General features: G+C 47.2%; 4 protein-coding genes across 6 annotated transcripts; 2 read left to right on the top strand and 2 right to left on the bottom strand.

The window, feature by feature from the left end:
* Positions 1-716: 716 nt before the first annotated feature.
* LOC131272842 (phospholipid-transporting ATPase ABCA1-like) lies at positions 717-10,116 on the bottom strand. Its single transcript, XM_058274708.1, has 7 exons — positions 9,848-10,116; positions 7,544-8,784; positions 3,670-5,029; positions 3,287-3,593; positions 2,044-2,999; positions 963-1,694; positions 717-891 (listed from the first exon to the last, which is right to left on the bottom strand). Exons 1-7 carry the CDS (start codon positions 10,114-10,116, stop codon positions 717-719), a joined length of 5,040 nt encoding a protein of 1,679 aa, XP_058130691.1.
* A 2,190-nt stretch (positions 10,117-12,306) lies between these two features.
* On the top strand, positions 12,307-13,399 carry LOC131270747 (UPF0488 protein CG14286). Its single transcript, XM_058272475.1, has 3 exons — positions 12,307-12,413; positions 12,597-12,916; positions 12,974-13,399. Exons 2-3 carry the CDS (start codon positions 12,679-12,681, stop codon positions 13,363-13,365), a joined length of 630 nt encoding a protein of 209 aa, XP_058128458.1. The 5' UTR covers positions 12,307-12,413; positions 12,597-12,678; the 3' UTR covers positions 13,366-13,399.
* A 23-nt stretch (positions 13,400-13,422) lies between these two features.
* Positions 13,423-14,631, bottom strand: LOC131270763 (28 kDa heat- and acid-stable phosphoprotein). Its single transcript, XM_058272476.1, has 3 exons — positions 14,433-14,631; positions 13,837-14,307; positions 13,423-13,748 (listed from the first exon to the last, which is right to left on the bottom strand). Exons 1-3 carry the CDS (start codon positions 14,440-14,442, stop codon positions 13,717-13,719), a joined length of 513 nt encoding a protein of 170 aa, XP_058128459.1. The 5' UTR covers positions 14,443-14,631; the 3' UTR covers positions 13,423-13,716.
* Positions 14,632-14,923: 292 nt separating this feature from the next.
* On the top strand, positions 14,924-21,878 carry LOC131271436 (putative ATP-dependent RNA helicase TDRD12). 3 transcript variants are annotated; one of them, XM_058272869.1, is made up of 13 exons: positions 14,924-15,167; positions 15,235-15,462; positions 15,535-15,793; positions 15,870-15,968; positions 16,045-16,726; positions 17,262-17,517; positions 17,593-17,772; positions 17,873-18,739; positions 18,803-19,260; positions 19,337-19,990; positions 20,103-20,355; positions 20,441-20,782; positions 20,869-21,052. In XM_058272869.1, exons 1-13 carry the CDS (start codon positions 14,988-14,990, stop codon positions 20,911-20,913), a joined length of 4,503 nt encoding a protein of 1,500 aa, XP_058128852.1. In that variant the 5' UTR covers positions 14,924-14,987; the 3' UTR covers positions 20,914-21,052. The 3 variants fall into 3 exon arrangements, with proteins under 3 accessions (XP_058128852.1, XP_058128850.1, XP_058128851.1); XM_058272867.1 differs by having other exon boundaries at positions 20,441-21,878; XM_058272868.1 differs by lacking the exon at positions 15,870-15,968 and having other exon boundaries at positions 20,441-21,878.
* Positions 21,879-21,886: the final 8 nt, after the last annotated feature.

Raw genomic sequence — 21,886 nt, 5'->3', positions numbered from 1 at the left:
TGCCTCCCTCCTGGCTCGCGTATTCGTAGTGATTTGTGTATATGGATGTTAAAAGTAGCGTTAGTAAATTTAACCGAACCCGTTGGTGGCACCACTTCTGTTAGGATCTGCTTTTAGTAAAACACACAAAACAAAACCGAGATAACACTAGCAGGAAAGGGCAACGGGCCAGATAGCCACACTAGAAGAAGAGGCCCAATATTTATCGACAAAAGAAAAACGCAAACGGCGATACCCCGTAAAGGAACCGATTATGAAAAGAAAATTTTCTTCTGAACCACCCTTCACCGGATGCCAAGTGAGTGTTTGTGTGTGCGTGTGTGCGTGTGTAATGTAGTTTAGTCAACCCCGAAGAGTACGGGGGAAGGTGGTCACAGTAGGCCTAGTATCTTCTCAATGAGGGTGTAGCATCGCATCGTAGACATGACATAAAGTATCCACTTATTCTATCCTACAGCGAGCTAGATTTTAAAACCAAGCAGAAACAAACAAAGAAGAAAACGATAGTAAACTTAACTAAATCGTATGGTTTTATTTGTTTGAAAAAAAAGTAGAAGAAAACACGGTGATTCAACACTGATGACATGTGAAATATGCTATGAAGTACTTAACGCCTACTGATCGGGTAGGTATTGGATGGTTTAATTCGATCTATGTGAAGTGTGGGGTTTGTATTTGACCTTACAGTATTTGTAAGGTTGTTTCGTGGTGATCCGCTACTCTCTTTGGTACTTTGTAAAGGCAAGGAACACCTGCTCCAGGCTGGTCTGACCGATTGAGTAGTCCTCGATGTTGAGCGTCTGCTTGGCCCGCTCCATCACACCGAAGATCTGCGACCATTTCATGCTGTTTGAGCGGATATAGTACGTCAGCAGGTCTTGATACTCTTCCCTAAGGAGACGGAAGGACGGATTAGCAGATGGACATGCGACCAACTAGCCCCGCAACTACATCGTACTTACTTGAGGTGAGAATCGGGAAACTGGATGACGATGTGATCCTTTATGTTCTGCAGATCGAGCCCATCGTTCGGGCTGGCCTCCTTCGCTTTGGCACCACCCTCCACCCGCTTCGCCTTGATCGTCAAGACGAAACCCTGCGAAAACTTGTTCTTCAGGTGCTGCGTCGAGCCGATGCACTTGAACTCCCCGTTCACCATGATGGCCAGCCGGGTGCACAGTGCCTCGCACTCCTCCATGCTGTGCGAGGTAAGTACGATCGTTTTACCACTGTCCCGCACCCGGCAAACCCCGTTCCACAGGTTACGCTTCGCGCCCGGATCCATCCCGGACGTCGGTTCGTCCAGGTACACCACCGACGGGTTGCCGAGCATCGCGAGGGCCGTGCTGAGCTTCCGCTTATTGCCCCCACTGAACGCCTTCACCTGCTTGTCCAGGTGCTTCTCGAAGCCGAACTCCCGAGCCAGGTGCGCTCCGACCAGCGGAATGTTCGCCCGGGGGACGCCGCGCAGCAGCGCGAACAGCTTCAGCGTTTCCCGCCCGGTCAGATCTTCGATCAGCGCATCGAACTGCGGACAGTAGCCGATGTGCTGGTGGACCTGCTTCAGCTCGCTCTTCAGACTGTGCCCCTTGATCCAGGCGTCCCCGAACGAGATGGTTTCGTCGCCGGAGAGCATCTTGAAAGTGGTCGTTTTGCCCGCTCCGTTCGCACCGAGCAATCCGAAGCATTCCGAGCTGAGGAAAAATATGGTAAACATAAATATAAGTGAATGTTTTTCTAGTGGATTTAATATATTTCTTTTCTTTTACAGGGACGTACTGTACAAGCATTATATCAAGGATGTTCTAAATACTTTGAATACCTGAACAAGTTGGTCCAGCTTTGCATGCATTGTACATTTCTCTTTGAGGCATCTTTGAAGTAATTTCCACATTTGAAACATTAATTATGAATGTTAGCCTTAGTCGTATTTAATGTTTGATGGAAAATGGTTATTAGAATACGATTCAGGTATTCTCGAGAGAAAATAAATTTTCTATGATCACTTAAGGTGATTTCGAAAAATAAAATAATCATGCTTACCTATTAATACCGACACTCAGTTGATTAACGGCCAAGAATCGATTGTAATACTTCGTCATCTCGTGCGCCACCAGATTCGTACGGCCCCGTTCCTCCACCGACATGGTCGTGATTCGCTCCTTCTCCTTGCGCACATCCGAATCCATCTCCGCAGCGGCGCCACCGGAGCCGGTGTCCAGCTTGAAGTGCTTCCGGTAGTGCCATTCGCGCACTTTTTGCACGATCAGCTTGAGCACTTTGAAGTCGAGCAGAAACAGGAGCGAAAAGTAGACGACCGTCATCACGAGACAGTAGGTCAGGTGTCGTCCAATGCCGGGACGGTCCCATTGGTAGTAGTACAGGCCATCGTCGCACAGTGGCAGCGGGGTAACGCCAGGCGGCCGATCCGCCGCACACGTATCGATCGTCACGGACATATGGCTCAGGTTGACGATGGCATCGCAGAGCGCAAAGTGCGGGAATATGAGAAACACGTTCGACAGGACGTCCGACAGTTCCTCCAGCTCGAACATGTCCGTCCCGAGCAGGTAGACGAAGATGAACAGTGCCGTCCCGGTGACGATGTACGCGACGCTGATGCGAATGAATGCGGCCGGGGCGACGTTGTAGTAGAGCGTCACGAGGTACGTCAGCGGTAGGGCCGGTACGCCCACGAACAGGAACACCGAGTAGAGTCGGAACACTTCGCCGGCGGTGCTGAAACCAGGCTCCTGGAAGATGGCAACCGTGATGATGATGAAGATGCACACGAAGGCGTACGTCAGGTAGTCCCAGATGAAGCCGGTCAACCAGTACGACACCCGGCTCACGCCGCTGACCAGCTGGAGCAGCTTCGCTTTGGTCACCCGCTCGCGGATGTAGAAGATGACGTAGAAGCCCACCACGAATGACATCGCGAACCCGGTGTAATAGGCCAGCTGGAAGCCTAAGTTGTTAAACCTGCGCATCAACTGGAGCTGAAGCGGACAGGGGGAGAACAAAAAGAAACACGAATGTGTGTTAACACATTGCTTTGGAATCTTGCCCGATCGCTTTTAGTGATCTTTTTGATTCCTCCAAAATCTTTAACAATGACGAAGTTATGACATTTGTAAAGGAGTAGTAAAGAACATGCGTGCCTAGTCAATTTGGTTCTCAGAACTGCTCGAATTTCGAATAGAAAATTCTAAAATATGTCTGCAATGACGAAGAAAATGGCCACTTATTTAGTTTCTAGTGACCCTTAGTGGGACCACTCGCTTACCCGTGTGTCATCGGTGTACGGTAGGGGATAGTTCGTGAGCCCAATGCTGAAGTTGGATGAGCCAGTAAACGTGGCCAGCAGTGCATTGTGCATCATGAGCAGAGCGACGGGCGGTGAGTGGAGCGCTTCGTTGTTGAACCACGCCGTCAGGTTATCCCGCGTGATGGTCGCCCCGACGATGAACCGCCTATTGACTAGCATCAGATTTTCTGCGGTAAAGCTCAAAAATGCATCCTCCATCCAACCAACGAATGCAAGCACTACGCCCGGAATGCTGCGGAACAAGCCGAAGTAACTGTTCAAGATCCTAGGTTTGGTTGGGGGGAGAAAAAATACTGCTTACAATCACCACTCAGTTTGAGGTTACAGGCAATTCAACTCACTGTTGCTCCATCGGTCCTGCGTCCTCAGCCTCATCCCTTTGGACGAGCGTGACGGACTCGTCGAAATAGCGCAACCCGATCGCACGCGACGGCATATCACCGGACCCGCCCCAGTTGCGTACGACCGCGATCGTGACGGCCACGAACAGCACCGGTATGAGGATCTGCACCACCAGCAGAAACCAGTTACGGTACGTTTGGTAGATCTTCTTCAGGAACAGGGCCCATATCTGATAGCGGAACAGCTTGAAGCCCTCCACCAGCTGGTAGTCCTCGATCGAAACCCTCGACTCCACGTCCGTCCCGGTGCTGCAGGACTGCATACTGTGCAGGCTTCTCGCCTCCTCAGCCTCGGCGCTCGTCGAATCCGAGCCCACCTTCATGAACACCTCCTCGAGCGAGGTAAGCGAAATGCCAAAGTCGCAGATCTTTAGCTCCTCGCCACGATTCTCCAGGTCTTCCAGCAGCGTCTGGAAGCCGGCCGAATGTTCCTCCTGCAGCAGGTAGGACAGTTCCGACCCAACGTTCGATTCCACCTGGATGGGAGGAATGTGCTTGCGGAGTACTTCCGTCACCCGATCGACGTCGCAGTTCGGCTGCTTTACGCAGATCAACCGGTAGCCGACGCCGAACTTTTTCTTCAGGAAAAACGACGACCCGACCGCCTTCAGCTTCCCGTCGGCCATGATGGCGATCCGGTCGCCGAGCATGTCCGCCTCATCCATGAAGTGCGTCGACAGGATCAACGTGCGGCGGGCCTTCTCCGCGATCAGCAAATCCCACAGGGCACGCCGGGCCGCCGGATCCATGCCGGACGTTGGCTCGTCGCACAGTACGACCCGCGAACCGGCACACAGTGCGATGCCGACGCAGAGCTTCCGCTTCATACCGCCGGACAGGCTGGACGACCGGACGTTCGCCTTATCGTCCAGTTCGAGTGCCTTGATGTACTTCTCGATCTCGAACACGACCTGCACCTTCGACAGACCCTTCAGCCGGCCGTAGAAGTACAGATGTTCGCGCACCGTCAGCTCATCGAACAGGATGTTGTGCTGCGGACAGTACCCGAGCGATGTCCGCACCCGCTTCATGTCAGTCCGGATGTCGTGCCCGCAAATGATGGCCGTACCGGCACTGGGGCGCTTCATGCCCGTCAGCATCGACATGGTGGTCGTCTTACCGGCCCCGTTGTGACCCAGGAGGGCCGTTATCTGCCCCTCGAACATGTTGAAAGTCAGTCCCTCGACCGCCACCTTCTTGTTGGAGTACACCTTTCGCAGGTCGCGTATTTGGATCCGTGGCAGACGTCCCTTCGGTTCGGCTTCGATGTTATCGTTCGGTTTACATTTGCCATCTGGTTCTGGAAATTTGAAAAATTGATTCAATTCAAAAGCTGCCGGGGGTTCCTTGGAACAAACATTATTTATGTTATTGGGAATGGCGTGCGCAACGAAGTGCGTGCTATCTTGAACAAACAAAATCGGATGTACAGCGTTAATCCGCGAGTTTGACCTCAAATTTCTCATTTCTGTAGTCAATGTCGGTTGTTTTCATATTTAGAATTGATCACTTTTACTTAATAAGTATTCACGTCATTTTACTCGTATGACGTGTTAGCGGAAGGCATATTTTTAAGGTGAACAACTTCATTCGTTTCATTATTTCCCTAGCCAACGCTGGAACTGATACGCTTTCCCAGAGAACCATTTGTTTTCAAAACAGTCGAATACTTATCGGGCACGCCACACACACCGCGGTTGCCGCAGCATCTCAAGCTCTACCGCTCCAGAGCTTTTTAAACCGCGTCAAGTATTCAACCCAGAAATGGTGGGTTTTTCGTTTTGTATGGGAATGACAACGCAGCGCGTTGTCAAAAAATTTGGATCGAGCACTTTTTTGAACGCCAGAAATGCCTTCAATTTCAAAAAAGGGACGTTACAATTTTTGATACGAAGTTAATTTTTCAATAAAGGATACCATGTTATTATTTATTGTTCGTGTTAAGATGGTATTCGTTATTCGCGATGTTTTTAGTAGTTTATTATTCCAAAACTTCATGTGAATAATAAATGTTTCTTATTTTGATTTTACTTTCCCGTGTTGACAATGGTGAAAAGGATGGAAGGAATACTTCTAGAACAATTTAACTCTCTCGATGTGTTTTCTGGTTTGGTGGTACTTTAACATCCGGCATCCGGCGCGGTTCCTCCCGCATTTCCCATTCCATGTCTCTCAACGCAGAGACCGCTTTCTCTCCTCAAGGCTTCTGTAAACTTTTCGCCACGCACTTTCCAAGCGTTTTCGTTGGCCAGGCTCAGTCGGCGGCCCCTGGCTCTACGGGCCTTGCTCATACCCCCCGTGACATCCTCACTTGCAACCTGCGGGAGATCAGCGAGGGTGTTTGGTGTGGTGCCTAATAACGGGCACTTGCTGTATGCTAACCATGTAAAATTATTCCTTCCCGTATCCTCTCCTTCCATCTTCTTACTCCTTCAAGAATCCCTCAATCGCTTTGCACATTCAATTGTTCTGTTATATCCTTCAGACGATCCGCTGGGGTGACCCACCACGACTACTGTATTGGTAGCGCAGCTTTGTCGCGGGTATCGGCTATCAAGGACCTTGGGGTGTGGCTGGACATCACCTTGTCCTTCTGCGTGCAGATTGATGATGTGGTATTCAAGGCCAACCGTACTCTGCGGCTTATTTATCCCCTAGCGTCGGAGGTACGGGACCCACGCTGCTTGCTGGCGCTTTACTGTTGCTGTTGTTGCGTATGCTTCCGTGGTATGGACCCCAACTGGTGTCATTGCCTTGAGACGGTTAGAGGGAGTGCAAAGACGCTTCACGCGTCTGGCCGTAAGGTGTCTTCTCGGCTACAATGCCTGCTCCCTTCTGGCTCACGAGTCGCGATGTCTATTGTTGGGGCTATCCACGAGTCAGACTCGCCACCGGTACACTCAAGCTACTTTCATCGCCCAACTTCTCCTGCACTCCACTGACGCTCCGGAACTCCTGTCCCATATTCCTCTCTATGTCCCTTCCTATATCCTTCAGGAAAGGTCATCTCTCTGTATTCCCACAATCCGTACACATTTCTCCCAGAATGATCCATTTTGTCTGCGCCATGTCTTCCTTCAATAGCTCTAGTCACCTGTTTGATTACAACGTCTCCTTCCCTTCCTTTCGCTCACGTCTTACCAATATAATAAATTCCATAATCAGAAAACGTTATAGAATGTCTTCATAGAATGGAAAATATAGCGTCGCATACATAAGTGTAAATTTATAACGACCTAATACAGTTTCCCTATCATTGAAACGAGAGTATTAGAACACTCGTTTAGTTGTCCGTTATAGTTAACGTTGATTATTTGAATTGTTTTGCAAAGACAAATCAGAGCCTTCGGTAGAACGGGACATCTTTGGGAAAGAGCGAGAGGCTTCGCGGCTACGCAAAACGCGCTAGGATCAAGCAAATCGAGTAGTTTCTGCGTTGTCAAATTTGACAACGCGCTGCGGAACGCGGTCTGTGTGGCAGCGGCGTATAAAATCGTAAATTACGTGTGTAGTTTGATTAAATTAAGCGTGACACAGTTTTTGAAATCTAGTTCATTGAACAAATCAACGCCTACTTGACCAGTTGGCAAATAGACTGACAGATTCTGAATTGGTGTAGAAAGACTTTTGTGACTTTCGAACGTGGTGTATTCTATTTAAGGACCCAAAACTTAAATAAAAATCTCATCCGGGACTTATTCGATAACTTTTATGATTCTCACAATATTTTTTTAGAATTTTTCAGCAGAAGAGTAAATTGGTCAAGTTATTAAGGGTCAAATAAATGCGGATAAAGTACAAATTTTCTACTCACCACCAGAAGCAGGTCGTTCGCCGCACCAGAAACGCTTCGTAAAGAGAAAGTACCAGGGTTGTGCCAGGCCAAAATCTCCCGGAAACACCTGCTCGATGTAAAGCGCAATCAGCATGTAGATCGCGGCGTCGCCGAGCAGCAACAGCAGCATCTGGCCAATGTTGATGTCGTCCAGGTCACTGTCGTGGAAGAGGGTGGACCACTGGACGCCCGTCGTCGCACCCTCGTACGCACCGACCAGCCGCATCGTGAACCCGATGGCCGAGTTGAGCAGCAGCGATGAGCCGAGCTTCTGCGACACGCTCAGATTCCGATAGTCCTGCACCATGATGATGTACGGGGCGAACGCCAGGAACCAGATGATCGCGGCCACCGCGCCACCCGAGTTGGCCTTCGAGAAGAGCGTGCTGAGCATGAAGGAAAACGTGATGATCGCGATACCGTAGACGAAGAAGATCAACCAGATGACGCCCCAGTCGGAGTACGTCAGGACGGACACGTTCGGCGTCGAGTACCAGGGCACCTTGAGAAACAGCACCACTAGTAGGATCGATATCTGCGTGAACACGAAACACTTCACGAACCACGAGCTCCAAAGGACCCAATTCTGGAGGCCCATAATTTTCATCGCCTCCTTGATCTGCTTTTCCTTCTCAAACAGGATGCTCTTCACGATGCTGATGCACGGGTAGATGAACGCCAGCATCACCGAGATCGGCAGGAAGGTGGTCAAGCTCGAAGGGAAGCTGTCCTCCCGGAACGGTGGGTAGGGGAACCGCTGTACGTACACATCCGGGACCGGATCCGGAATCACCTTGTTCAGCTCGGCGAACGATTTGAAGATGAAGTGCTGTATGGACAGGAACCCTTCCCGGAAGTACCCCGGCGAGGGCCCACCGTCGCTGTGCTCGGCAAATCGTGCCCCACCGTCCGCCCGCGAACCCCAGCGCCTGTCCGTCTGCCAGCTGTTGCCGACGGTGAACTGGGCCCGCTGCTCCCCTGGGAAGCGCAGGCGATAGTTGAGCTTCTGCGGCAGCGATCTCGTATTGTTGAGCCGTGGGTCAAACTCCACGCCGGCGAATGCGCTACTGGCCCGCAGGAAGTTCTGCAGCGTGGTTTCATTCGGCAGTGGCTGGACGTTCAGATCGGCCCATTCGCCCACCGGGCCCATTAGGGCTCGCAGTGCCGGACTATCCGGCGAGAAGGCGATGGTGTCGTGGAAGGGAATAGCCAGGTTTCTCCTACGAAAAGAAGGAAACCCCTGGTAGTACGAATGATTCTTATGTGCTATACGTAGGTTAGTACCTCACGTGACCACGCTAGGTTAAGTAGTATTAGTAACGTCGCCTTACTTTGATATTCTGGAGAAGAACCATGCATCAAATGCGTTAAGTTTAGCTTTTAATAAATTGTTCTTATAATTTGTATATCGTGTTGGGAAAACAAAGTCTTGAGGAGGGCAGCGCAAACAAAACAACGTTCCAATAATTTAAATTTTAAAACATAAAATTAAGATGAAGGCTTTCGGAAATAATGAAAAACAATTGTATGAAAAATGTGATTATGCATTTAAAACTAAAAATTGTAGATCTTTACGACAAGAAATTTTTAATACCGAAATGAAATGTTATTAAATGTGGTTAAATTATTGTTTACATGTTAAAAATTAACTTTCATGGTCTGAGATATGACTTCAAAATTACTAGATTTGCTTATTTTACACCAACAATTTATGACGAACTTGGAATGAATAAGGTATTAGCATTGTAAATTCAAGTAATTCGAATAAAACACGAGTATCATAACATTCAGCTACAAGTGTTTCCTATTAAAATATTTATCCAAACGAAACGAACGAAATGATGCTTTTAATATTTAAGTCCAAATTCTTTACCATGCCAGAGTATTTTATTTTTAAATAAATGTAGCCACAGTATGGTTTTTAATTTGCACTAATAGGTAAAACATATGGTTAGTGATACTACACATTTTTAGTTAATACAATTCACTAAATAAAATTGTACCACCAACTGCGGGTCCATTAATATGGCGTAACATTGTACGGTGTCTATTTTCCCATTGTGACTCATTTGTTGTGGGCGAAAATAATATCCACACGATACCGAATACAATAGAATCCCGATCCTGTGTGTTAATTAAGCTAGATGACGGTAGTGTTTTTTCTCCCCCTAGCTCCCCAATAAGGGTTTTACTCCGCGGTTTTCCCACCGCGAACTGAATTTTCGACCCGATAAAACGTTCGGGCTGATATCTTCCTCCACCGCACGCTAATCCGTGTCTCACCTGATAGCGGTAAAGTTGGCGATATCCAACGGCTGGTAGACCGATACGTGGGGAATGTATTCGATTTCCGTCAAACTGCGCAATCCCACCATGAGCAGCATGAACAGTGGAGGGATGCATACTTCGATCACGCTGGACAGCTTGCTTCTCCAGTGCAGCAGAAAGTTCTTGTACAGCAGCAGCGTAAACTTGCCCCAGCCGGAAGTACCGTACGGTTGGGTAAGCGTGGTTGTGGTGCTGCTTGCGGATTGTGCCGTTAAAACTGCCATCGTGACCAACGGGTGGGTGTTTTCGAAGTGGTGTTTTTTGGTGAGAAAATTACACTTCTTTTGTCTTTGTCAAATAAATTCGTTCGTTGATGGTGAGACTAAAGTTAAAGGCGGTAGTATAACACTGATACTGACACAACTTTCTTTCTTCTATCTCAAATTAGGTTTGCACGAGAACTTGAACACTTAACTCCGCGAGGACACTTGCTCGGTTCTACACTCGCGAAGAAAATCAATCAGATTCGCGGAACACGCACAGTGCACGGTTAAGGGTGAAGGGTAGCGTGGCCCTTAAAGCACCCAGTACCTTGTGCCCAACGGCGCAAAGAATCGGTGCTAGCACCGGACCCGGCGCAGGGCGCCGTTAATTCGTTCGATAGTCGGTGACAAACTGGCAGGTTCGGTGACCACACCTGCCTCAACTACCGGAAACTCACGCCGCTTCGTTTTGGGCGATCTGATAAGGAGAATAGTCGGCGATAAAATTTTGGCCTAAAATTCGGCAGCAAACCTAGCGGTACAAATCCGATGAGGATAAGGTGATAAAATTCTATCGCAACCTCTCCTGATAACGTACTGTGGGCGATGTCACTGCACTGTTCGGATCAATTTCGGATTCTTGCGGTAGTGTTCCTCCTTTGCTGCTTCAAGTGGAAGAGTGCTACTTTATTTCAGGGCACTTAGAAGATGCCTTCCGATGATGAATGTGAGAGAGTTTACGCCAAGCAATGAAAGAGGTTTCTCAGAACGATTAAATTCTACCGTAGATTCATCCCCGATCAGTTCTTCGAAAAACTATCAGTCACTATCAATAGCTTCACTAGAGTACGTAACTTATTTAAAAACACATCATGAACCAGCTCCGACATTGAACCACGACACAAACAAGCAACGTGTTTGTACAGCGTCAGGGTTTTCTCTCACGCCTCCGTACGGTGGATCGTATAGAGTAGTACAATTACAACTCACAATCATAATAAGAATCAAAATCAGGAGGCACCTTCTAAATGCCATTAAATGAAGTAGCTTTCTTTCACTTGAACCAGCAAAGGAGAAGGACTATCGCAAGAGGACGAAATCGTTCCGAACCGTGACCGCGTGACTACATTAGGCGTACCATACCAAAAAACTGGTACGGCCCAGGTGGTAAAAACCGTTTTTTCTCTCTTTCGATGGTGCGATAGAAAGAGAGAAAAATCGGTTTTTACCACCTGGGCCGCACCATTTTTTGGTATGGTACGCTTAATGTAGTCACGCGGTGAAGCGAAATCTCCCACAATGGACGTGATCTGAACACGCAACCTTCTGAACTGGAGTCAGATATTGCAGCGTGGAGTCTGGAGTCAGATATTACTCGAACATCGTAATGATAGCCACCGGTGAATTGTCCAAACGGACAGTGTTCTGTGATACAAGATCGATTCACGTGTAAGATAAAATCGACAGACACGATAATCTGTAATGTAGATATTCGTTTAAATCCACTAGATAACCGGATGTACGAAAAATAAAACTCGACAATGCAAGCAGAACAACACAACGTGAACTGTTGTTTGTAGCTAAAACGCAATGAAAGTAAACTACTGGACAAGTTTACAACCATTAAAAATAAAATGTGCTTGAAAATCCGTGAAGCTCGTTTGTGAAATGTTTGGAATTCCGTTGCACATTTCAAATTTAATGGCATTTTCCTACAAATTGTAAGCAGCTTTGCGCTCAAGTTCGATACAACTTGCAGCTAGACGAATAAAAATCAGGAAAGATGGAAAAATCATATCTTCGATGGGTTTTCTTTTATTCCAGGCCTTGCAATGGTTTACCAATCGGTTATTTGAAAAACTATAAAGATACAAAAAATTTAGCAATATGAGTCAAAATTTATTATCATTAAAACAATAAAAAAATTTCTTCAATAAACGATAACAGATGGAAACACATTTCCTCCAACAATTTTGTTTCGCTTTTGAAGAACTTTCATATGAGGTATTCCTCATTCTTCAGTAATAAAAGTTGGTGTAAGAAGTAAAAACCAACCAACTGGTTATTTTAGCCACTTTTAAAATTTTTGCCAAGGTGATTGAAACAGATGCCCATTTGACAATTTGTTGAATTTGACATGTTTTTGTTTGGGAAATAGTTTTCCGGAAACCTTCGGCATTTAACTCGCAAGACCTCGCGTTGTGAATTTAGATATTTTCGATTTCCAAGTGTAATAATATTATTGTTTCAATAAATAATAATATCAATTTAACTACTTAAAAAACTTCTGCTAGGACTACGTTACGGATTGTAACTGCGTAAGTATTCTCTCGTTCTTTCGAGTTGGTTTTTCATTTCTAACTTTACTGTTTCCAGCAGATTCCGAATCAAATTCTTTGGTTTTGTGATATCGGATTCACGATTTCGGCGGTTAAAGCTTTTGAATTGCGTCATCTTAACATAATTTCTCATATGATTCCCATTTTTTGTTTATCTTTTAGTCGCACTGAATAAATCCTCCCTGAAGAAGAGCGTCTTCCGTGTGCTCTGTCGAAAAACGTATCCTAGGGAAAGAAATTCTTAATGGCTCCACCGAAAGTAAAACTGCATAAATCTACTGGAAAACAGAAATATGTTCCACGACCAAACTCAAGTGGATCTTCGCTACAATCACCCACCGGGAACGTACCGAACGCTGCAGCATCCGATACTTCGCCGGCGACCGAAGCGGATCGTCAGTTCGAGCTAGAGCTCTACTGGTGTATCCAACAGCTGGAAACATCACTCAGCTTACCACACGTGCGGGAAAACAATAAGAAAAGTATGAACCCCCTCCTTTCGCATTGCTCCCTATTTAATGATACAAATCGTTTTGCAGTCGAAGATACCACAAAACTTATCACCACACTGAAGAGTGCCAACCAACCGATCATTAGAAAACGGCAGATCATGAGAACCACCTTCGGGGACTATCGAAGCAAAATGGCCGCGGAAGAGGAATCGTTAGCCGTCAATCCGGACAGCGTGCGCTTTCAGAGAGAAAAAGCCAAGTACCATTTCGTTAAAAAATCATCCATTCTGAACGGGAACAAAGATTTCCGCTTTAATTTCCCACTGGCCAACGGCAATGGAGGTGAATCGGCTGATGTTGCGAACCATACGGAAAAGCAAGAGAAGGAAACGGAAACCGCAAACCATCCGACACACAACTGTAAATATGTCCCTACGGACAATACGTTTCGTTTTAACTTTTCTCCTGCTATCGAATAGAATGTAATAAATGATTCATAAAACACACCCTGCACTAAACACGGAACGCTTTACAAATCAGTACATGAAGACGGAGGCCAATTTATTATATTTTACGTAGTTATACGTTTACAGGTTATCGATAGAACACTTTGTTTGAACAAAAATCAACCGAGTGATACGTTACCACTCTTCAACTTATCCACTAGTTTGTCTAGCTGAAATGGCCTAGGACAACATGCGTGGGATCTTAAACACCTGCCATTGCACACACATTCAACCCGAGATACCGTAGCAGTACGATAATCGAAGTCTTTTCAGCTGATCGGGAAGTAAACAAACCGATGTAGTAAATTTACAAAATTTTAAGCTCTACGAATCTGCTTTCATCTTTGCATCTTTATCTGTAAAAAAAGGTACGAATTAATGAAACGAAGCAAGAAACACAAATCCTTTCCCACAATTAATGAGTTGACTCCCTCCAGGACCTACCTTTCTTTTCAGCCTCACGCCTTGCGGCGGCCTCCGCCCGGTGCTGTTTGATGATTGCCAGACGCGCTAGATCCGCTTTAGCTTGTGCAGTTTTTCCCTCCGCGTGTCGCTTCTGATAGGCCGCAGCGGCACGCTGCTTTTCAAGCTCTTCCTTTTCACGGCGCGTCAGCTCAGGTGCCGCGTCCGGTTTTACCTCCTCGACCTTTCGGTGACTTTTCTTCGCCACTCGATTGGGATTTTCGATTTGTATGACCGCCTGTGCCGCCCCCTTGGGCTCATCGTCCGACTCGGAGGAATCATCCGAATTACCTTCTTCGTTCTCCTCCTCGTCGTCGTCGTCATCGTCGTCGCTCGATTCAGCTTCGCGGGTCTTGCGCCATTTCTTGTCCTCCTCGTCTTTCTTGCGCTGGGCCTCTAGCTCTTCAGGGCTCGTAAAGTTGCGATTGCGTCCCTTGTGGTTAACGTACTTGCCTACGACGAGGAAACGAAACAATTATACAAGAATTGCCATATCCTGCGCATAATAGCAGCCGAATGGGCATCCATCTGATCCGCCATCCGTATTGTTTTGCTTTCGAAAGCACACGATGTAATACCTCGAGGCATGATTCAATCGGCCACTGTATAGTTGCGGGGAGTTGATCGCACGCCGAGTATCACAGCAGTTCCAATGATGGTTGTTAATTATAGTTTTCTGCACCACACGATACGCGGGTATTTTTGCAAAACAATTCGCTTTGTTTCCGCGGACTTTCCACAATCCCAAACGTGTCTCACGGAAGCAAGACGAATCTGTCAGAATCGCAAAACGAAAGCTGAAGCAAGTAGCAAGGAAATGTCAAACGTAACCAAGGAAACGATATCAGAAAGGTCAGTGCGATTTAAACCAATGTAAAATTATGTAAAATTGTGTAACGTTTCCAAAATCTACTCAAAACGCTGCATGTGAATAAAAACATAGCTCTCTCGAATAGAATTCCTTGTTGTTGTCCACACATGAATTCATGAAAGTTTTGTACCTCTGCTTTGTAACAATCTTGGGCTCTTTTGACTGCTCCATTTGTTGCATTGTCAAACAGTCGTAGAACAACGCACTCGAACAAGCAAGAACGTCCGGTGTGTTTGAAGAAGTATCATGTTATGGTGACAATATGGAGGACTTAAACATTATAACTATTACACATTTTGTGAATCCGCATCAGTTTTGGTTCCGGGATGGTACCACCGATCGGGGAAAACAGTTCCTTTCGGAGCTGAACAAGTACTGCATGGCAATGTACGCCACCTCCGGCCCTCAAGAATTCTACGAATACGAATACGATGCAGGAGAGGTAAGGAATCAAAACGTGTTACACAAAGTTTGCGACGTAGTGCAATCGATCCATTACTCTTTTCTAGATAGTAGCCGTTTACGATTCGGCTCTCAAAAACTGGACTCGCAACCTTGTGGTGGGTATGAAAGCGCTAGAACACCAAAAACGCACGTATCAACTATGGTCGCTCGACGAAGGTATGCCAAAAATGGCCGCGGCAAAGGACATGAGGTCGTTGCCTGCAAAATTTACTAAAGAGCCTAGCGTCGGTGTGAAGCGAGGAGTACTGCAAGATGTTCTTCCGGTAAACGAAGTAAGCTATGCCGTTAATCGTACGATATCTTCAATCAATCTAATATACCACTGTTAATTTTATTCGATACAGATTTTGCTTCCCACCGAATCACGTCGTTGCCAAATAGTGTCGGCATCCTGGGACAATAGCATCAATTCGGCGTTGCAGACGTTGATTGCGGGTGCAAAACAGACATGTTTCGAAAATGTTACCTGCCGTAAGACCAACGGCGAGGAGATTTATTATGGCGACTTACGGATAATCTCAGGACAGAATTCTGTGCTTGCAAAAGACTTTATAAAAAATCGCTGGCCCGGTTTGGTCGTTATAGTGGATCAGTGGCAAGCCCGTAAGTATTTCTACGAGCACCAACATTGAAATGTTCTTTTCTCTAATTATGTTTTTACATTGGTTTCCCAATTTAGAATTGCAAGACAATAACGCACCGAATAAGCCAATCGTCGTATCATCAAGTGAAGATGTAAGAAAAATGAATCCAAACATAGTTGAACAGCGCCAAGGCCGTAAGTATTTCTACTAGCACAAACTTAGGAATGGTGTTTTCTCTAATTATGTTTTCACGTTGGTTTTCCCATTTAGAATTGCAAGACAATGACGCACCGAATAAACCAAGTATCATCAAATCATCAAGAGAAGACGTGAGAAAACGGAATCCAAAAGTTCCTGTTAACATTGGATTGCAAGACGAAGGGGATCTCACGATAATGAACAATGCATCAATTATGGTGAATACCTCCTTCGATTACAAGCGTAATTCGGACAGTTCAAATACCGGCACGAGCTCCGCTAATGTAACAATCGATTCAATGACCAGCAGTAGTGACACTCCGTCTGCAACAGCGGAACAGCAAGAGATCTCCATTGTAGTGAACCCTTATGCAATCCTTAGCAAAACAATGGCGCCAGTCCCCGCCCCAATGCCCGATGTGTCCGCTATGAACGCATTGTTAAGCCAGAAACAATTAGTCGACACTGACAACGCTAAAAAAAAGAGCACGTTTCAAAAGAAACTTGAACGTAGGAATCGTCTCAAGAGTAAACTCGAAAATCAGCCAGACGTACAAAAGCCCGCAGCGATAGTAGTTCCTTCGGCTACGGAATCGAATGAATCTAAACTCCCGACAGTTGAAGAGATGCCTCACAGCAGCCCAGCAGATAAAGATGCATCGGAAGAGAAAGACACGGAATCTCCAGCCCTGACCACCGAACTGACTAGTGGGGACATAAAACGATTCGATAAAATGTTAAACAAAGAGACGTGGTAAGTGATTTATGTATGACGTAACGACCCTTTTTTTTTGTTACGATTTGAACTTTAAATCAGTATTGAATTACTGCTGCTTTTTTTTTGTATGTGCTATGCTCCTTCATTAATAATGAAGTCATACCTCACACTGAATAGGTATCCAAACTAAGTTCCTTCAACGACCGGTATTGCAAAAATGCACATTGAATTTATATAGAACAGAACATAATAATCTCCCAATAGCATAGATATGCTATAGATAAAGGGGAAACGGCTGAACTAAGATAAGAAATAAAATATTCAACTGTCACAGTTTTTAATTGTTTCCTTACTGTTTTATTTTGGAAAGCAATTATTAACCGACACATTCGAAACTAAAACATACAAAAATGTTAAAATAATCCAGAAGTTTCATTTTGCATCAAATAACTTACTGATACTAGAACAACATTGCGTTTAACCCGTTTACTAAACTAGTGTTGCAAGTACAGCTGTTTCGTACAACAGTCAGGTCCATGTTAATTTTTTAATTAACCCATGTGTATTACAGCGTGGTATCACAATTGCGGTATCAGCGCATCCTGGTCCATGGGTCAAACCTGCCGAATCCGGTCGATACCATCGCGAAGGTTCACTTTTCTGACGCCGTGTTCCACGCACTGCAGCAGCTTGGCATCCGAATGGTGTACCGGCTGCAGGCACACACCTGGCCCCACATCATCCGTGGCAATTCGGTTGTGTGTGTGAACTCTCCCGGTAGTGGAAAAACGTTCGGCATCTTGCCGGCCATTTGTACGAAGGTTATGGTAAGCGCGTTTGAGCAACAACGCCGAAAGGGCGTACGACGGTAAAGAATTGTGGTTATTTTTCCATCTCACCAGATAAACATGCAATGTGACTTCATACCGTTTGAATCCGGCCCGGTTGGTGTCATCATCTGCCATTCGTCGAAAGAGGTCGAGAGAGTTGGTAAACTGTGTCGAAAGATGCTCAATACGGTGGCAGATGCGAAAATGGTTGTGATCGAGTTCTACGGCATTCGTCGACTGCAGCAAGTTTGTGTAAGTTAGTTGATTTGATCGAATCCTGCAGTGCGAGTTTATCTGTCAACCAAAGGCAAATACTGGCATCATCCTAACACTTTTTTTTAACGTTTGGCAGAATAAATTGCTCAACTCTTGTGCCCTCTTGGTGACGACTGCCCCCGGCTTCCGGCGGATTCACGAATCTTCATTGGAATCGTTGTCGCGGAAGCGCATCCAGATCGTTGCGATCGACAACATCGAACGAATGCAGAAGCACTTCTCCAACGAACTGCAGCTACTGCGCAAATACTGCGACAAGCCTGACCTGCAAATGATCGTAACGGCCAGCTACTGGTACTCGGCGCTGTCCGCTTACACGCATCGGTACAAAAATTCGATCGTCTGTATCGGCGCGTACCTGGAGGCAGCATTCTACGCGAGGGTTCACTTTAAGCTGCTGGTGCGACGCAATGGGACCGACAAGCAGCACGCACTAGTCAGGCACATCCAAGAGCACGACTATCGGACCCAGCGCACGATCGTGTTCGCTAGCACTGCGGAAGATTTGGCTGCGATCGTCGAAACCCTCCAGGAGCACTGCATAAACCATGAGGTGTGCGGTGACGGTGCCGACATCAGCAAGAACGATGGATTCCGCTTCTGGGATCACCATGCGCACGGCAACATTTCCGTGCTCATCTGCCTCGACGAACTGATCGGCCTGCTGGACGTTTCGCACGTGCAGCACATTTTGCACTACTCGCTGCCGAGCTCGTGGACGTCCTTTACGCGGCGCTTCGCAACGTCGTTCAGCTATTACGAGACCCACACTCCGAAGACGGCGGACGACATAGCGGGCAAATCTGGAACAACCAAACCGTCGGCGAAACCCTCGACGCTGGTGCTGCTGGACGAAACCAACAACAGCCAGCTGCCAAAGTTCATCGACTTTTTGCAGCTGCACAACATAGCATTCTCGCAGGAGCTGGCAGATTTGGCGCAGGTCAGTCGCAAATAGAGTGTGTACGCTTGCATTATGTTACATGTTACATGTTTTTCTTCGTAGACCATTCGTAGCCGGAGCGAACACATGCAGGTCCTCAATGGGCGACCGATTGTAACGTTGTGCTCGAAACTGCTGACCCTAGCCGGTTGCCGGAACTCCCAGCTGTGCGTCTATCGGCACACACTGATGAAGGACGATCTCATAACGGGTGGGTTGCCAACGAGTGGCACGATTCGAATGAAGATACTGCACGTCATCTCACCGGCCCATTTTGCGGTCCGCCTCGAGGCACATCAAGTGGAATCGGCGAAAGGAGGTGGTGGTGGTGATGGTGGTTGGGTGCCACTGACCGATGCCTCGCAAAAGTTTCTCGCGCAGGACATGCTCATGCAGTTACACTTTTCAAACGCACAACTACACCAGCTGTACGGAAAGGCGATACAGCGGAGCGATCTCTGTGCACTGGCGTATGAAAACAATTACGTTCGCTGTCGGATTATTCATTTCGAACCGGAAGGGTATGTACTTGAGCGGGATGGAGTGTACTGGCTTTCGGCTAACAATACGGACTATTTTTGATTTGTTTTTCCTCAGCGACTCTACGACCGATGGCGAAGTAGAGCTGCGGCTCATCGATACCGGCCGGATTGTGCACACCAATACGTGCAACTTGCTAAGCCTGCCGGAACAGTTCCACGCGCTACCCGAGCAGGCAATCGACGTCCGTATTGCTGGCGTCGTGCCGCACGATTTCGAGGAAGAATGGGACGAATATTCGACCCAGTACGTACAACGGATGCTCGATGAGCACGTGAAAGACCAACCCACCAACCGGTACATCGAAGGGAAGGTGCTGCTGACGCTACGCGACATGATCTGGATCGAGGAGCTGATGTTGGTCGAAGCGCTCGATGCTGTAAAGAGCCAGGTGGTTTCCGCGAAGGTGAAATCGGCCATCGTGTCCAACCAGTTCGGTGTGAAGGACAGTTCGTTGTTCGAACGAATCGAGCAGCTCGTGGTGAAGGCGGTGGAAGATTCACGCTGCAGTGTGGCACGCTCTTCGGAAGACGATGACGCCGAGAGAGAAAGATCGGACAGCATTTCCTCAACCAGCTCGTTCGAAGTGCTGTCACCCACGAAGGACCCCGGGCGGTACGGTTTCGAAACGCTGCAAAAGGGCTTCCAGTACTACGTTACGATAGGAAGATACTTTGCCCCGGATTTTTTTTATGTTTACCAACTGGAAAAGTAAGTGAAAAGTGTGAAAAACCCCTAGGTGATGAGGAAAAACCCCTGTAGAACCCACCCCTTCGGTTACAAATTATTAATGAAAATGATGTTATTTTCTTGCTCATTGTAGAATGGCGATTATTGAGCAAAAAATTAATGCATACACGGCCAAAAATCGGAGGCTCAAACCACTGACACAGTATGCGGTCGGAGTGTACTGCTTCGTGCGCCACGAGGGCCGTTATCGTCGGTGTAAAATCATGCAAGTACCCGAAACGGCTCCGGTCATCGTTTTCTTGCTCGATTTCGGTGGTACGATCGATTGTGACCGGGAGTCATTGTTTATGATACCGTCCCATCTGGTGCGGGATCTTCCGTTTGCTGTAAGTAGAATGCTCTCTCTCTCTCTCTCGCGCTCGTTTCTTTACCTGTTGATAATCTTGTCCGTTATGAAACACCTTCCCGCAGGCCATCGAGGCGTCATTTGGCTACATTCTACCGCCTGAGGGTAGCAGCTGGACCGAAGATGCTGGATACGCCGTGTTTGACGATGTGCTGGAAAAGTACAATGAAAATCCGGCCGGCTTGATTGCGCACGTCTGGGGGAAGGCCGGGTCGAGTCGTGCCGAGCTTCCGGTCGATGGTTGCAATCGGTACGAGCTCCTGTTGGCCAATCCGGACGAGCCGGATCCACAGTCCATCGTAAGTGAGTTGATCCAGCTGAAGCTGGCCATGTTCGACGGCGGTAGGTATGAACGCGACCGTGAGTTAGAGAGTGACGACGAATCCATGGACGAGTCGTTCGTTCAGGTAAACTTTACCTACGACGAGGTGAAGGCAATTTTATCCAATCTAACCAGTGGTAAATCTGTTGCTCCCGGTAAATCATCCACCAGTTCCATCGTGGAGGTGCCGGTAAGCGACCAGCAGGGCAGCGGTAGGTCGCGGAGTCGGCCGGTTGCAATATCGACTGACACAAACAACACAAAAACCAACACCACCACCGCCACCGTGGAACCGAAGCCGAGCGAAATTGTCGGCCCACTAATAACACGTCAGCGGTCTCCGCACACCCGTTGGCGACAAGATGCCCGTTTGATCACGCTCTTTGTCTCCGCACCGGATGTGTCCAACTACGATCTGTTCGTGAACAACCACTCGGTTCGATTACAGTTTGAGCGAAACGGCCTTGCCTATCTGTTGTCTTTCCGCCTGTTCGGCCCGATCCTCCCGGAAGCCACCGAGCACGAAATACGTGGGCTGTCGATCATGATACGTTTGGCAAAGTTCCCTGGCGCGAACTGGTGGTGGCCCCATTTGACCAACCATACCGACAAGATGCCTTGGCTGAAGTTAGCATCGGCCTCCCACTCCGATGCTGAATCGTCCGATGAGACGAGTCCGGTTAACAATTGGGACAATTTGTTACCCTGCAGACTGGACGGGGACTACAATTCGAGCAGCACAGAGGCGGAAGATGACGATATGGGACTGCTTCAATATCCAACAGAGGAAGATATATTCTACCGTTCATAGTGATCCTTCAGCTTCCGCGATTGTTCGAAAACAACTTTCCATTAGGTGATGTATGAAATTGTGAAATCAATGTTAAGCTAGTTTGTAAGTGATAACGAGGTTTCATGCCAGAAATAAAACGAGCTATGTAACGATTTTTGTAAATGTTTGTTGTATAAAATATTCTTCACTCTACGTACTTAAAATTCGCACAGCCATATCCCTACAGATGGCTCAAGAAGAACACGACCAAATTAACAACTAGATTCCTCCTTCAACTGTAAGATCATGTATACGGCGTATTACGGGATTTAGTGCGAGGGAGGAACTCTCAAAGAACACACAATCCACGCGTTGCGGGCAGAATGTTCCACTAATAAAACCTACAAGTTTTTCATT

Source organism: Anopheles coustani, chromosome 3 (genome assembly GCF_943734705.1).
Source record: "Anopheles coustani chromosome 3, idAnoCousDA_361_x.2, whole genome shotgun sequence".
Lineage (NCBI taxonomy): Eukaryota > Metazoa > Arthropoda > Insecta > Diptera > Culicidae > Anopheles > Anopheles coustani.
The sequence above is the reverse complement of the archived record's forward strand: the minus strand, read 5'-3'. Positions and strand labels throughout refer to the sequence as shown.

Excerpts from the sequence above, each read along its gene's own strand:
- LOC131270763 (XM_058272476.1), bottom strand. Across the intron at positions 13,749-13,836 it reads GCGTGAGGCTGAAAAGAAAG|ATAAAGATGCAAAGATGAAA; the intron begins GTAGGTCCTGGA and ends CTTTTTTTACAG.
- LOC131270747 (XM_058272475.1), top strand. The coding sequence starts at position 12,679 with ATGGCTCCACCGAAAGTAAAACTGCATAAATCTACTGGAAAACAGAAA. Across the intron at positions 12,917-12,973 it reads GCGGGAAAACAATAAGAAAA|TCGAAGATACCACAAAACTT; the intron begins GTATGAACCCCC and ends ATCGTTTTGCAG.
- LOC131271436 (XM_058272867.1), top strand. The coding sequence starts at position 14,988 with ATGGAGGACTTAAACATTATAACTATTACACATTTTGTGAATCCGCAT. Across the intron at positions 16,727-17,261 it reads ATGTTAAACAAAGAGACGTG|CGTGGTATCACAATTGCGGT; the intron begins GTAAGTGATTTA and ends TGTGTATTACAG. Across the intron at positions 19,991-20,102 it reads TATGTTTACCAACTGGAAAA|AATGGCGATTATTGAGCAAA; the intron begins GTAAGTGAAAAG and ends TGCTCATTGTAG.
- LOC131272842 (XM_058274708.1), bottom strand. The coding sequence starts at position 10,116 with ATGGCAGTTTTAACGGCACAATCCGCAAGCAGCACCACAACCACGCTT. Across the intron at positions 5,030-7,543 it reads CGAACGACCTGCTTCTGGTG|AACCAGATGGCAAATGTAAA; the intron begins GTGAGTAGAAAA and ends TCAAATTTCCAG. Across the intron at positions 1,695-2,043 it reads CTGAGTGTCGGTATTAATAG|CTCGGAATGCTTCGGATTGC; the intron begins GTAAGCATGATT and ends ATTTTTCCTCAG.